A 16,770-nucleotide genomic window follows, 5' to 3' on the forward strand; every position below is an offset into this window, starting at 1 on the left:
GACTGCCGGCGGTATCACGACCCGGCTGACTGCCATGGATTTCATGGGGTTGGGAACTGCCATGAAATCCATGGCGGTAAGCACTATCAGTGCCAGGGAATTCCTTCTCAACCACAGCGGTCCCTCGGCGGTCTTGCAAAAAGACCGTCGAGGTTGTAATGACCACCTATATCTTTTGCGCTACTTGACAAATCGTCACAAAACTTTCCCACAAAATTTGCCAGTCCCGTCAGCTGCTGCCTGGAAAATTTCGGGATGACTCGCATGGGGGTTGGGGGACGAGAAAAAAGGGGGCTCCCAAAACACATTTTCCCATTCATTTTTCCATGGGAATTTTGAACAGCGATAGTGCAAAAACTACTGGATGGAATTACACCAAATATGACAGGAAGGCAGCTCCAGGTCCAGAAAGAGTGTGTTTGTTTGTTTTGGTGTAATTCCGCTCAGTAGTTTTTGAGAAATTAAGGGTAAAACAAATTTGAATATCTAAAGCCGCGAAGGATTCTCGTGCTAAGATCTGATTGCCTGATAACACTTGGCGGGGGCGCAAGTTAGAGTTACCTTAGAGCACGAGTTATAGTTACTTGAGGTAACTCTAACTATAGCTGGTGAAATTCTGTGGTTTGGTATGGTTAAAATCTGAGCCTGACTATAACGGCCCTGTAACCTTTGTTTTTTTATGTGAATTTCTATGTTTTTTTAATTCGATTTCCTAACTATAACGTCCCTGTAACCTTTGTTTTTTCAGTGAATATATATATATATATACATATATATATATATATAATTTTCGAAGAACGGTGCAACCTATTTTAGCACCAAAAGGCTGCACAATATCCAAAAGATCGTGGGAGGTAGAAAATGAGCACAGTTCAAAAATAATTCATGTAAAAAATCGTCAGCTCCGTTTATTAGAAAAGTTCATACAGGCAAACAAAAATGGACTTCAAAAAGGCCACTTCAAAAATACGTGTAATAATAATCAAATTGGTGCCCAAAATGAACAACAAACGCATGCTGTCCCGGCCAAATGTCGACGCGTTTCAGCAAAAGCCTTCAACTGGACATATATATATATATATATATATATATATATATATACATAGCATTTGTAGTTACAAATGTACGTTTCTGTTTATGTCAGGCTTTATTTAAAGTCAGATCACTCACACATAAAATAAAACACACTCAGGCAGCTGTCTTAGTAGCACTCCAGTCTGATGAGAACCTAATATTAATGTAATTAATTTCTACCATGTATGATAGCCACAGAGAAACCTAGTCTGAAATGTTGTATAGGAAGTCCTATCTCTTGCTCCTTTGCTGCACTATGGGTGAGCACCAGTTTGTTTGGCAGTTTGTTTGGCAGATAAGATACCAGCAGACTATTCCACAGATGAGATCTGGCTGTCTTCCTGATTCCTTTATCTCATGTGTTGGTGGACCAGGCACAAATTAAGCCCTCCCTGACATTGGGGCATTAAGAGAAGCTCTCAGGCCTGTCACAATCCATCCTCCACTCACCTGAGAAGCTGTTGAAATTGCAGTAGTTGCTTTCGCAGCAGGTGGCAGTCATGAATATGAAGCTTGCTCCGATGCTCAGGGCTGAGGTCGTGTTGCACAGTGCTGTGGTGGAGCAGCCTTTCATTACCGTGTCAACAGTTGTACTGCCTGTAAAGAAGTAGCAGATACCGGGGCCAGTTAGGGATTTCTCAGAGTACTTGTCCCCAACCATCAAGCACAGGCAGGTCACCTCTCCATCACTGGTTGGTCCTCGACTAAAGAGTACCCAGGTTCTCATATACATGCCCAACACCTGAGGGACTTTGCTGCTTCTAGCATCTTGGACACTTTCTATCCACGTGTCTCTATCCTTGAGACCAGATTCTGATCTTTGTGCAATCTGTCCGGGACCAAATCCCGTCTACTAGATTACTCTATCCAAACCTGATCTGTTTTTTTTCAACCTTACTTCTTACATTTCAAACTCGCCCCACCTTTGTTTTCTTGTATTTTCCTAGTAACACCATTCTGTAAACAATGCTTTCGACTATTAAAGACATGCTTCAGCAGTATTTGTGGTAGAAAATAAATGTGAAAGAACATGAGATAAAAGCAAAGTAGAGCTGAATGTCAGGGAATTTGAGTGTGAATGTGAGACCTCTTCTCTGTGGCTGGGGGTTATCAGTAGGATAGAGCCCCTAGCGTTTAATACTCGTGTAAGAGGGCCTTGGATACAAAGCCCTCTACACAGTCGCGGCTCGCGGCAAAAAGGGCGGGCAGAGCGGGGGGATTAAATTAAAAATAATAAAAAACAAAACCACTTACCTCCACCACGGCACGGGGGCTCCATCCCCTCCTCTACAGGCATAGGCTCCCAGCCTGCCCTGCGGCCAATCCTGATGCTGCACAGAGCAGCGCCTGGATTGGCTGGGAGTGCCTAGCCAGGGCGCAGGCAGACTGGGGGCCTGTGCAGGCTCTCTCCAGCCCGGCAACTGTGTTGCTGGGCTACAGAGAGCCTATTGCACATGTGTGTTTGGCTGGCCCAAGATGGCTGGCCAAACACACATGCGCTTTGAGGGGGAGTGCTGTGCACGCCCCGTCACTGCTCGTCACCCCTGTGGCCCAGCCCCTTTTCGCAAAACACGATAATAAACACAGTTTATTATCGTTTTTTTGGGAAAAGGTTTGCAGCTGCCGCTGCCGCTGCTGGTGGGGGATGAGAGGGTGATGCTCCTATGCCCTGATGGAGGAGCCCCTCCTGCCTCTACATGAGTAACCAAGCCCCGTCTTTGGTACAATTGACTCTCCTGCGGTAGTGAAGGCAAGCACTCAAAGTGGACAAAGTTTAGGGCTTGGAGTTTTGTCGCATCTAACAGAGTGGTCACTCACCTTAACCACAAAGTCCAGTTAGAACGCCTATTGTTGCTGAGTGTAAGGAGACACAGAACTAGGGGAGGAGAACTGTTCTTTCCTTTTGACTGATTGGCCCTTTTAAGGCACAATACATTGGGAGCAATGAGGCATGGAGACTTTCAAGAGAGCAGGACAACCTCCCAAGGTGAATGGGGTGCTACCCAAAATCCTAGGGCGAAAGGTGGAACACCCATGTTGCTCTTCATCTGGGACAAAAAAAAAAAACTCTTGCCCTTCCTGATGTCGTATTGTCCACGTGCTCAGTGTTTGAAACAGGTTTTTATAAAGGTTCTTTGTGGAAGGAGTCCCCCCTTTTCTTCACAACTTCGTGGAAGGAGTGTTCAGTGGGTTTGGGGCAGGCTGATCCAATGACTGAAATCTAGGGACGACCTACGGTTTGGTTTGTGAAGTGGGGGGAGATACAGAGAGGGTGAACTGAGATTGTGGGGTGGCAGCAAAGATCAGGGGTATCCAGAGATGCACGGAAAGAGCAGTCTAGAAGATATATGAGGACCAATGAAGATGATTGAAACAGGGATACGTGTGGGAGAATACACAAAAGGGAAGATAACAGAACACTTTACGTCAAAGTACTCAAATGTGTAATAGTGTTTTTGAAACTATTCATACGGGGCTCATATCCACAAAGGCAGAGTTAAAGTGTATGCTGAAGCAATGTCTATTTAGGGTTGAACTTGGACAGAAAATTCGCCCGGGGAGCAAATTAATGGCCCCAGTTAGTGAATCAGATAGCTACAAAAGTGGCCTACATGTACAAATCAGGGTAGGTTCCAAACTATAAAAGGGTTTTGCAAGGTATGGGAGACTGCATGCATTTGTGCTTGCTAAATGTCATGTTTATGGTAAAATCAGGGGAATCATCAGTAAAAATCTGGCCCACCACACCATAAAACAGGACCATATACAGCCAGAAAACCATACACAAATCTGTGAGGCCAATGCTTTGGGCATTGCCAGGTTGACCTACAGGCCGGTCTGACCCCATCTATACACAAGTAAAGTCCATCCTCCAACATATCTGGGAGGCTGCAACATTATGTAAACCAGTGTTAAAAAGGTTATTGGGACAACAGGCGAATGAAGGGTAACTTTAAGAATATTATGTTTAGGTAATGGGGTGCCAAAATTGTGAGAATGCTTCCTTGATTTCTGAGTGAATTACCCAGTGAATTTCCATCCAGTGAACTTTGATAATTTTTTTCAAGGTTATGTTAAGACTTTCTGATGCTGAAGCTGTAATATAGAGGTAACAGAAATAAACATTTGTAATCAGTGTCTTAGAGAGCATTAAACAAAGGAAGCATGCATCATTCATGACTCTACGTCGCATAAATTATTAGGCAAAAGAAGATTAATTGAATCAGTAGGCAAAAGACCTTTATGTGAATTGAATCAGTAAATGAGAGAGAGCTCTATGTGAATTAAATCAGTAGAAGAGAGAGCTCTGTGTTAATTAAATCAGTACAAGAAAGAGCTCTGAGTGAATTAAATAGGTACGAGAGAGAGCCCTATGTTAATTAAATCAGTACAAGAGAGAGCCGTCTGTGAATTAAATCAGTACAAGAGAGAACTCTATGTTAATTAAATCAGTACACGAGAGAGCTCTCAGTGAATTGAATCAGTACAAGAGAGATCTCTATGAGAATTAAATCAGTAAAGGAGAGCTCTATGTGAATTAAATCAGTAGAAGAGAGAGCTCTATGTGAATTAAATTAGTACAAGAGAAAACTCTATGTGCATTAAATCAGTACAAGAGAGAGCTCTAAGTGAATTAAATCAGTACAACAGAGAGCTCTATGAGAAGTAAATAGTAAAGAAGAGATCTATGTGAATTAAATTAGTACAAGAGAGAGCTCTATGTGAATTAAATGAGTACAAGAGAAAGCTGTATGTGCATTAAATCAGAACGAGAGAGCTCTATGTGAATAAAATCAGCACAAGAGAGAGCTCTATGTGAACTAAATTAGTACAAGAGAAAGCTCTATGTGAATTAAACCAGTATAAGAGAGAGCTCTATGTGAATTAAATCAGTACAAGAGAGTGCTCTATGTGAATTAACTCAGTACAAGCAAGAGCTCCATGTGAATTAACTCAATATGAGAGAGAGATCTGTTTGAAATGAATCATCAGAAAATAAGAGAACCCTATGCCAACTGAACCAATAGAAGAGAGAGCTCTATGAATTGAACCAGTAATAGAGAGCTCTACATGAATTGAACCAGTAAATGAAAGCTCTATGTTAAGTTAATTCAAGGCTGCCTTTTCCAGCCAAACTACTGGAGAGAGTGATGAACATGGAACTCATGTCTTTCATAGCGAATCATGGTTTGCTGGACCCTTCCCAGTATGGGTTTAGATTTGCTCATAGCCTAAAGACAGCACTGGTAGAAGCATTGGAGGAACAGAAACTTATTTTGGACAGTGGTGGTAAGGCCGTTTTGATCTTATTGGATCTTTCAGCTGCCTTCGATACGATCAATCATGTAACATTGATTGACCGACTCGCTGAGTTAGGGATTAAAGCGTTGCCCACAACTTGATAAAATCCTTTTATTCTGAGAGATTGCAGGATGTCGCGTTGGGGGAGTTTGTCTCAGATCAGTTTTGCCTGCCATGTGGGGTGCCTCAGGGCTTATCCCTGAGACCAGCTTCGTTCAATCTTTATGTTACCCCACAGCCAGGCTAATCAAATCATTTGGATTCTCAGTAGTAAGTGATGCCGATGACACCCAAATTGTGGTATCAATTTCCAGCAATCCAGAAGTCACAGCCTCGAGATTTAGCACATGTATGTCTCAGATACGTGACTGGAAGTTAAACTTTTATGCTAAATTCGGGGAAAACAAAGGTCCTTCTCTTGGGCACTGATACCTCTGTCTGGTCTCCTAACTTGTGGCCTCAAGAAATGGGGACTCTTCCTTTGCAAGTACAGAAAGTGAAGAATTTAGGGATTAATTTTGATAACAAACTCATTTTCGAAGACTAGGATTACACCCTTATGTCATCAGTTTTCTTTACATTAAAAACAATCCGGAAAATCTGCCTTTCAGTTAAAAAGAAGATATAATTTAAGGCCCTTTACATAGCATTTAAGGCCTTACACAACAATGGCCTAAGCTTCCTCCAGGACAGATTCATTTTGTATACCCCACCCAGAAAACACAGAATCTCTGAAGCAAAGTATCTAGTACTACCAAAATTAAAAAGAGCGATATGGAGAGGCAGAAGTTTCATTCTATTGACAGCAAAGTTATGGAACTCCCTTCCCCTGGCCCTAAAGAATCATTCTGTTCTTCATTCCTTTAGGAAATCCCTTTAGACCTGGCTTTTTAATCAATGAGTAGTATCAATCCTTGGCTCCTATGTGTCATGCAGCAGTAGCACCAAGACGCCCCTAGGCATTCGAGCGCCTTATAAAAATAAAATTAAATCAAATCAATTAGTAAATGAGAGAGCTCTATGTGAATTGAATCAGTAGTTGAGAGAGCTCTATTTGAATTTAATCAGTGAATGAGCGAGCTCTATGCAAATTTAATCAGCGGATGGGAGGTTTCAAAGCAAATTGAATCAGTAAATGAGAGAGCTCTCTGCAAATGTAATCAGTGGATGGGAGAGTTCTTAGCAAATTGAACATGTTAATGAGAGCTTTATGTTAATTCAGTCACAAGCTGAGATAGCTCTATGATAACTGAATCAGTAAAGAGAGCTCTATAAGCATTGAATCAGTAACTAAGAGAGCTCTATGAGAATTGAATCAGTAGATGAGAGAGCTCTATGAGAATTGAATCAGTAGATGAGAGAGCTCTATGAGAATTTAATCAGTATCTAAGAGAGCTCTATGAGAACAAGCAGTAGATGAGAGAGGTCCATGAGAATTGAATCAGCAGATGAGAGAGCTCTATGAGAATTGAATCAGTAGATGAGCGAGCTTTATGTTAATTCAATCACTAGATGAGCAAGCAATGTGTGAATTGAACCAGCAGATGAGAGCTTTAGGCAAATTGAATCGGTAGATGAAAGCTGTATGCGCATTGAAGCAGCAGATGAGCGAGTTTTGTGTGAATTGGATCAGCAGATGAGAGTTTATGTGAATTGAACTAGTAGATGAGAGAGCTCTTTGTGAATTGAATCTTTGGATGAGAGAAACCAGTGTTAAGAATCTACACCTGTATCCTACAATCTCTGGCTTTCTCATCATACGCTGATCGACTAGTCGCTCCAGGCTGTGAAACCTCGACAATACCTTTATTTCTTTTTTCAGTCAAATCAACATAAAAATGATAAAACAGTTTCAGCTAACAGCATTTAAATAGTACACACTTTATCTAAATACCATGGTAAAGTTTAAAGAAAATACCTGCTGCAAAAAATTAAGTGTAGTCAAAGAATTTGTTTCAAAAAAGAAGAAAGAAAGGAAAGGAGAAAAGAGTAACAGGAGCAAAGTTACCTAGAGGATTAAATATAATTAAGAAATAGAAAGCTGGTACATGCTATACAAAAGAATAATTAAAATGTCTGGTGCCTCAATAGCTTTGCATGATAAATGATTGCATATAATTAGAGACTTGATTTCCTTGCTCACAAACTAGAGATTTTCATTCACACTGTTTTACCTTCTTAACTTTAACTCTCCACTTTGGGACTTAAACATAAATTACTCTACCCATTTAAATCTTATGTTATTTGATGGATTGCCTCGCCAAGAAAATAAACAAATCAGTTAATATTCATAGCAGTCCTAGACGGGTGGTTTAGGCAGTGCACAGTGGTCCACCTTGTCTGTTGGTCCGTGGGCGGATAGGCCGCGATATGGTAAATGGCTGCCACCAGCCCTGCAAATCAGTTCTCCAGTAGAACACCAATGATTGCACGGATCTACTCAATTTATGACTGTGTAGTCCAAAAAGTCAGAGAAATGTTTTAATTGGGAGCCATTTCAATGAAAAACTCAGATTTTGCTATAGTGCTGAATTTGATTGACATTTCAAGAAAACAAAGTTGGTTCAGCTCTCTTTTGATTGAAAATTGTATTTATTTACAATAATACCATCCCCTTCTTTGCAGTATGTGTGTGCCGTTTCTAAAATTCTTTTTGAAATAGCTTTTATGGTATTTCTAAAATAGTTTTTAGAATTCCATAAAAACTAACCAAACCTCTAGCACCAAACATAACAATAACATAGATTAATGGATCTTGCCCAGACCTTGTTTCTAACTTTTACCCAAATCTGAACCCCAAGCCTTAACTCAGCCATTTCTCCATTGCTGACTTGTTCTTAGCTCTTTCTCTAAACTGGATCATCCTATCTATATTAATTACTCTAACTCTATACCTGAAACCATAACCACGCCCAGTCCTCTTTGCTGCTAAAATATTTTCAAGGAAATGTATTCCTCTGATCTATGTTTCTCAGATCCTTTTTCGAAAATAAATTATTTTTAAATACATTATTTCATTGAACCGTCTTTTCTCTACAATATGCAAGGATGAATAGGGGAGTCCATTGAGCGCACCTGCTCCGTGCAAGTACTAACCGTTGGACAGGTATGCCAGGGATATGCATGTGGTCTCATATGCCGCACACGTTTGTTTCCTCATCCGGCAATACCTCGCCGACCCCTGGCACTTGACGCATTTCAGGCTGAAGGCTGGAATGAAAAGAGGATGAGAGAACCATATGTTACTGAGAGCTGTAGAGGTAAAAACAGATGGTTAAAGTGCCTTTGCAAACCACCTACAAGGACTGAATTAGTCATGTGAAGGAAGCTTAGTGCAATGATTCTCTAAACCCTAGGAAACCTGCCAGTTTGTATTTAAGGCCCTCTCTATCCCCAAGCCTTGAGTAGCCATTTTACCACTATGGCATTTCGCCGGTAGGTTGCATGTAGTGCAAGATGGACATCCAGGACCCCATGGCGCTAATCTTGACTTGGCCTCCTGCAGTGTGAGGCTGGCTTGAACATTTTTACCAGGGCTGATTTTAGTTTCCAATCCAGTCTTAATCTCTTCTCTGGCAACAAAGTCTCTGTTTAGACCACTGATTGCAATCTGGCACCGAACTATGGCCTCTTGGGGTGACACCATGAGGAAGTTGCCTGCCAGCGGTCCTGATGTAGGACAAGGAACAGGTATCGCTTACTGGACAGAGCTGCTGTCTTTAGAACACGGGGAACCAAACTTGAATCTTGGCTTGTGTTTTCCTGGGAAAATTACAGCTTCCCTGTAACTGAAAAAGGTATAAGATAGTCTGGTTTCTTGTCAAGTGTTCTAATGCCCATGAGCCAGATTTAAGCTATGAAGAAGCTGCAAAAAAGGGTTCCTGTGATCTCATATCCCCTCTTTGTCATGACAGGTATCATCCCCTGGAAGTTTATTTGCCTACACGGTAAATAACCTGACTAGTAGTGTGAAACTGACCTGTTAAAAATGCAAACTGCAGGTCAGTTTTGAAACAGGATATTGTGGAACTAGGACAGTGAGGCTCAGCTAGAGGGCAGATCGACTCACACCATGGACACTCATCTTCGCAACCCTACCAATGCCTTGTTGCACTTTGTCAACAGATAGTAACTATCTCCCATGTCAATGGGTCCAATATGTCATGAAGAAGATTTGCAATTGCCAGGTTGTATGCCAAGGTGTAGGCTGGGGCAAGAGCTATGCTAAATGTCTGCTGTTGTTCCAGGCGGTCCTCGAAGAATGGTGAACAATGTTGCTGACCGCTGCACCACGGTGATGACTATGTGCAAGTGAAAGAGTCTATGATGGACACAAAGGGCATTCATGCACCAAGGCCTAGATGTGTGGCCGCACTAGTGTTAGGATGGGATGTGATGTGTGTTTAATTGTATTTGGTGCCATGGGTGATGGTCCGCTACGTGCACTAGGCTGTGCCATCACTTTACCACTGTGGCTACCTCCCATGGAGTAGGCGCTTTGACACCAGGGACATAGCTCATACCAGCCTCTTCCACATGGATCAATCACTTCATTATGGTTTAGGAGAGCCAACAAGGTTTTCTGGCTTGTGGTTCCCTTCATCTCAGTCCTAGAACCACGTAGCTAACCTGTGGGGTGTCGACAAGTGGTGTTGAGCGACAGGTGTGTCACCAACACTCCAGTGGGCAGATTTCACATGGACTGACTAATGGGGAAACGTCCTCAGACCTGCCAGAAGCCTATTAGTGTGAATGTAAATACGTGGGATCCCCACTTTGCTCTGAGAACACAATCACAAATAAATTTCCATTTTACAATTCTTCATTTAATACTAACCAGGACAATGACAGATGCAAGGCAAGTGTACTGCATAATAGAAACACATTAGCACAAGTTAATGTCATAAATGGTAGGCTCCTGCTCCTAATATTATTAGAGGTGTAATATTAACCAAATCAGACAAGATTTGCATTTATGCCCTCCATATGCATGGTTACTAGCAGTGATCATCGCCGTACTTCAGGCATGGTTACCAGAAGCAATGCAAACAAAATGATTTGTCAATGATTTGTCAATGTGTTTGATTTGTATTACTCCACTATCAGCTTTAAATCTATTTTGGAAATTCATCTGTTTTTCTCCAAATGTCAGCTTATTTATTCTTAAAATACAGACATTTTACTTTAAAATAATTACTTTTCAATGTTGGTATACATATATTATTTGAAGCAAACAAAAGCTTCTAGTTTAGTAGGCTGGGCCACACACAGGAAAGCTAATTACAGGTAGATAGAGAGCTACCAGTAGCTCACGAGCTACTCGTTGGAGAAGCCTGTTAAAGCATAGTAAATAATGGCCTTACAGTGCACCAGAATATTCAGCCACTTAAACAATTATAATTAGGCATTTTTTCACGTGTGTGGATTATAGTGCCAATTATAAAGTCTGCATATAAAATGCCAAAGTGCAGTTAAGGCTTCATTTCAATGAGTCACGCTATCATTGTGCAAAAAAAGACACTGTAGGCATGTCAAAAAGCAATTCCTGTATTGATTTATTAACAAGGAAGACAACGTTTATTCATCATGTCATCCTCTACTCACTCCACAATCTTGAGAAATTGGATTACTGGATGCGGGATGATCTGGCATCTAAGGAGTGAGCTGCAATAGTTAGGCAGATGAAACAAAGCAAAGTAATCAGCATTACAAACATAGTAAGAAAGATAAACAGTCATACCATGGCGTATGTAGTTCTAGATGTTTCTACCTGATACTATGTCTAAGCTGAGAGCATTGTGGGTGTGCCCTTCTGCCTGCCTGATCTAAGGGATTAGCCCTAACCCCATCCCTGGAAACAGTGTCAGGAGTTAGTCAGTGACGTAGATGGCAATCCCCCCAGGAGGCTGGTAGATCAGCGCCCCCCCACCCCCCGGGTCAGTGCACCATTTATATAATAAACCATACTGTGTTTGAAGTGCAGCCCTGATACAATGCTGTTTACAGGTGTTCTAAGTTGTCTTTGGAACGGGAAACACAAACTATCATATCGTATACAGAGGTCTGTAAGCCAAGGACAGAAAATACTAATTACATGTCGTGCAAAGGCTAACCAAACAAGCAGTTTGTTCCTCATTTTCCTAGAATAAAAGCGAGCTGATAAAAATATGTAAAAATCATCGCTAAAAGCAGCCTTACTGGAATGAATAAGATATGAACTGTAAAACAAAGTTAAAACAGGGGCGACCAAATCGCATCTGACCGGTCCTCATGCCAACAGCTACTTGATTGTAAACAAAACTGAATATATTTTTAGGCTGCATTTTTACAACAGTCTCTATCTGGGTTTGGCTTTCTACACTCTCTCAAGTGTCAGTCGAACTTGCTTTTCATCTGAGAACATTTAATCAACTACCTTAAGCTAGGTTCAGCTTTCAAAACATTCCTGTTCTGTTAGCTTGGTGTGTGGTTTTACCACTTCCTGCTGTTTCCTTTCGGCTTAGTGTTCAGTACAAGAAACCTTTTCTGGTGCACGTTCCACTTTATAGGAATCAAATCATTATTAAGTAACTATTGTTATTAGCTATTATTCTACTAACTATTAGTTAAGGCACAGTAATGCAAATGATCATTCTGGATCAGACATTCATGGCTTATTTCTGATGATAATAGACATTATTAAGCTGGAATAGTATTGGGCATTATAATTCTGGCACTGTGATGGGACAACATTTATCTCACATGCATGAACTTTCATTCTATGTGAAGGACTCCGTGCACCAGGAACACAGCGAAGCAGTCTGCAATAACCTATTACAAGTAAGTGGGTTTGCCATTTTCCTATAATAGGCGTGTTATGATGTCAGAAATCTTTGAGGTCTTTCAGTTTCCTACAAAAGAGATAGTATGGTTGCAGAAGAATCAAAGCAGACTATGTAGTGTGAAATTAAACACACCAAAATCATTTACTAATTTCTGACCAAGAGACATTAGAATCAGTTTGATGTAATCTGGGTTAAAGCAGTGCTGTGGCTCTGAATATGTATAAACATACAGAGAGATTCTATCTTTATAAAGATGCAAAAATAAACATATTGGGCCCTGTTCACAAAGGTAAACTTAGACTTTGGTCTACGTTTAGCCCAAAAGTCTAAGTTTACAACTTTTCGGTATTCTCAAAGGTAATTTATGAGTAGTATCTTTACGTCTGCACCCGGACTGGAATCTCCGCACTCAGGCCGGATCTCCACCCCGAGTGCGGAGATTCCACCCGAGTGTGAAGATTCTGCCCAGAGTGCAGATGTAAAGATTCTGCCCAGAGTGCAGATGTAAAGATTCTGCCCAGAGTGCAGATGTAAAGATACCACTCGTAACTTACCTTTGCAAATACCGGTAGATCATAAACTTAGACTTTTAATGTAAACTTGGACCATAAGTCTAAGTTTACCTTTGTGAATCGGGCCCATTCCCATTAATATCTTCTTTCTGCTGATCGCTGTTCATGTTAGGAAAGGTCAGAGAAAGCTAAAGGCCAATCCTCATTTTGTTGTTGTAATGATGCCCCATGACTTGGCTTTCACATTGGCTTTTGGCAGCAATCATTATGACATCCGTGCTGCAAAACGTATTATATTTCAGCAGCCAAGTTGCTTCATTATTACATATTATTAGAGCCGTCGCAACTTGACTAGTAAGGACATTAGAGATGGGCTTTTATAAAGGTTTTGCAGGCTCCCATGCAATTTAAAAAGCTAAAATACAATACATAATAGGTAGATTATGGATACTGACTGTGATTAGGATGTTCATATACATGTTTTGGGCGACCCTGTGCTGTGATTTCAATAATACTGTTATGTGATTTTGATATTACATTGCTGCAATTTAAGGGATATTTTACTTTTCCAGTTAATATACTACACTGGTACTTGGATGATACGATGATTTGGCCAATAGTGCACTGGGATTTCACAGCCACGATATGTACTATGGTTCTATGGTACCGTGCTGATTAGGATCACCTTAGATTGCGTTTAGTGTAATGAACAAGTTACATACCTTTGGTAATGCTCTATCTAGTGGAAACCCTACTGAACTGCAGATTCCTGACCTTTACAATATCCCCAGACGCTACACTGGATCCGGAGAATTCTTCCAGAAGTGATTCCACACTGGTACGGCTCCATGGTGACTCCGTACGGCTCCATGGTGACTCCGTACGGCTCAATGGTGACTCCGTACAGCTCCATGGTGACTCCGTACGGCTCCATGGTGACTCCGTACGGCTCCATGGTGACTCCATGGTGACTCCGTACAGCTCCATGGTGACTCCGTACGGCTCCATGGTGACTCCGTACGGCTCCATGGTGGCTCCGTACGGCTCCATGGTGGCTCCGTACGGCTCCATGGTGGCTCCGTACGGCTCCATGGTGGCTCCGTACGGCTCCATGGTGGCTCCGTACGGCTCCATGGTGACTCCGTACGGCTCAATGGTGGCTCCGTACGGCTCCATGGTGACTCCGTACGGCTCCATGGTGGCTCCGTACGGCTCCATGGTGACTCCGTACGGCTCCATGGTGACTCCGTACGGCTCAATGGTGGCTCCGTACTGCCCTGAAAGTGACAGAGAGGAGCCAGGTGTAACGTCCACATCTGCGTCCTGACAGCACCTTCTTATACCATTCTCCTTCCATGCCCTCAGAGTGCAGAATGAATTGCCTGAGACAGTATGCAGAGTCCTAACTTGGGACCTTTTTAGATTTTACACGGACCACTTCAAATAATAGGGAGGTGAGAAAGCAAAGAGGACTTTGTGGTTAGAGTATCTACTCAAGGACTCAAGGTAAGTAACTTGTTTTACTGATGGACACGTCTAATGGTAGGTTCCTCACCTTTAGAAGAAATACCAAAGCAGTACATCGAAAAGGTGACTCAGACCAATGTGCTGAAGGCCTAGTTCTGTCATGGGGCAGCCTGGCAGATGTCTAGAAAAGGCACCCCTCGCGCCAAGGCCAGCATAGCAGCTTTGGCCCTGGTGGAATGAGCCTCCTGGCCCTTGGGTGGATGCTTCTTGGCCAGTGCAAAGCAGATTTTTATAGAGATGACTAATGACCTAGGTAGAGTCCTCTTTTGGGAAGCCTTACCTTCCTTTGCTCCCAAAGAGCTGATCATCCACACATTGGTCCTTTATATGGGCGATATAAAAGAGCTCTTTTATGGTCAAGTTAATTGAGTCTCTCCTCTTTTGAGGGATGCAGTGAGGCAAACTGCTGGGACATTAACTGATTGGCCAACATGGAACGGGGTTATGACCTTCAGCAGGTAGGCTGCCCTTGTTCTCAAAACCTGATTGTTTGCAAAGATAGAGGTGTAAGTGCCTGTTGTTTGCTCTTACTGACTTAATTACAATGAAGAAGATGCTGTTCAACAACAAGAGTCAAAAAGAATGGCCGTACATTAGCTTAAAAGACACGCACATGAGAAGATTTAAAACCAAGTTCAGGTCTTACTAAGGCATAAGAAATGGTTGCGGTGGATGATGTGGGGGGAAAGACATGTCAATCCTATATGAAAATGCATCAAACCCAGCAACTTAAAGACAGCTGGCTAAGTAAACTCAAAAGAGCTGAAAAGGACAAAAATCTTTAATTGTGCTCACTGCAGGACCCTGCAGGGTTTACAAAAGTACAAACAAGAGAGCATGGGAAAGTTCGGCTTGTAAAAGGTCATTGTTTTGGGCATGCCACCAAGTGACTAATTCTTCCAGGCACTCAGCATAGATCAACTCTCTGGAAGAGAGTCTGGCTGCAAGGATGACATGAACCTCTCTGGACATCACGTCAACCACATTTAATTGCCAGTTCTCCGGTTCAACGCCTGGCTGTGTATATTGACTCTGATGCATGATGCTTCCCTCTTGCTGAGATCAAAGTCCTCCCGAAGTGGAAATATTCAGGCTTACAAGCTCTGGTTCCACACTCTCCTGGCCCAGTCCAGGGCAATGAACATGACTCGGGCCTGGTCCGTCTAGGTCCTCCTCAGAACTCAAGGCAGGAGAGATAGTGGGAGAAAGGTATAGAGGAGTTCATCTTTCCATTCCAGTTGGATCGCTTCTCCTAATGAATGCTTTGGAGGACATTCCAATGTGCAGAATTGCTGACACTTGCATTCTTGATGGTGGCAAGTAGATTCTGCCAGGGCATGCCCCATCAATCGAAGACACCCTTCACCACCTCAGGATGGAGATGGCACTCATGGTCTGCTTAGTTCATCTGCCATGGCATTCAAGCATGCTGCTAGGAGTCCTACTGGTCAAGGCACCTCCAGAGGCATCATGCCTCCTGAAAAAGGATCTAGGACACCACTCCATCATGCTTGTTGCAGTCTGGTTGCATTGTCTGTGAGGGCCTGCACAAGTCCCCGCCCCCTTTGATAGATGGCAGGGAGAGTTTAGGTGGCAGGAGGCAAATCACCTGAAGCCCCAAAATGTTGATAATGAGCTGGTTTTCAGGTAGAGACTAGAGGCCTATGACATCCACATCTCTCACCAGTAAAGCATCTGTAACATTTGTGATCTCTGGATGCAGAAGAGACAGTGACCTGCTGCATCTGAGAGACACCACTGCAGATCCTGTGCCTTCTCTTTTTAGACAGACAGCTCTCACCCTCGACGCACACAGATCTCATTTGCAATCTGGTGTTCGGTATGAGGAGGATATACAAAGCCAGGAGACCAAGAAACTTCAGAGCCATCCTCAGCAACACCCAGGACTGATCCTGGAACATCAGAATCATATCCCCAAAGGCCTCGAACACCACCATGTCCAGAATTGCCCTGATGAAGGGAACCCTTTGCATGAAGTTCAGACGGGACTCCGGCTCATTGATGGTAAAACCCCATAATGTCAGGAGTTCAGTCATTGTCAGAAGGTGGTCAACCAATGACTGTGGTGAGCCCGCCTTTCACAGCCAGTCATTGAATTATCGGAATATATGTTCTCTTGACCATTTAAGATGGGCAACAGCCACTATCATCACTTTCGTGCACAACAATGGGGTCAGAGTTGAGATTGAAGGGGTGCACAGTAGGCTGTAAGTGTTCTTGGCCTATCAGTATTGCACGTAAGGCCAATAGCACTGCTGGACAGGTATACGGAAATACAGGTTCTATCAGTCCAATCACACCAATAAGTCCTCTGCATCAAGAGCTGATTAGAATCTGAGCCAAAATCAGCATTTTGAACCTGTCCTTACTTAAGGGTGTTCATTTAGTAGCCCCACAGAAGGGGTCTGAGGCCTCTGTCCTTTGGGAGTAGTATGTATAACATCTGTCCCCCCTCCCTCTGTGAGTCTGGTACCCTCTCAATGGCACGCTTGTACAACAGAAGGAGACTT

The 16,770-nt window shown here is 42.6% G+C and overlaps 1 protein-coding gene across 1 annotated transcript in view; it reads right to left on the reverse strand.

Moving 5' to 3' along the window:
* The window catches only part of LOC138246621 (urokinase plasminogen activator surface receptor-like), a 119,788-nt gene that overhangs the window by 30,164 nt on the left and 72,854 nt on the right, over positions 1 to 16,770 (reverse strand). The window contains exons 2-3 of the mRNA XM_069201330.1: positions 8,473 to 8,586; positions 1,525 to 1,671 (exon numbers count right to left, since the gene is read on the reverse strand). Of these exons, the coding sequence (XP_069057431.1) occupies positions 1,525 to 1,671; positions 8,473 to 8,586 (261 nt within the window). The remainder of the gene's footprint in view (positions 1 to 1,524; positions 1,672 to 8,472; positions 8,587 to 16,770) is intronic.

This window comes from Pleurodeles waltl, chromosome 7, assembly GCF_031143425.1.
Source record: "Pleurodeles waltl isolate 20211129_DDA chromosome 7, aPleWal1.hap1.20221129, whole genome shotgun sequence".
NCBI classification, from domain to species: Eukaryota; Metazoa; Chordata; class Amphibia; order Caudata; family Salamandridae; genus Pleurodeles; species Pleurodeles waltl.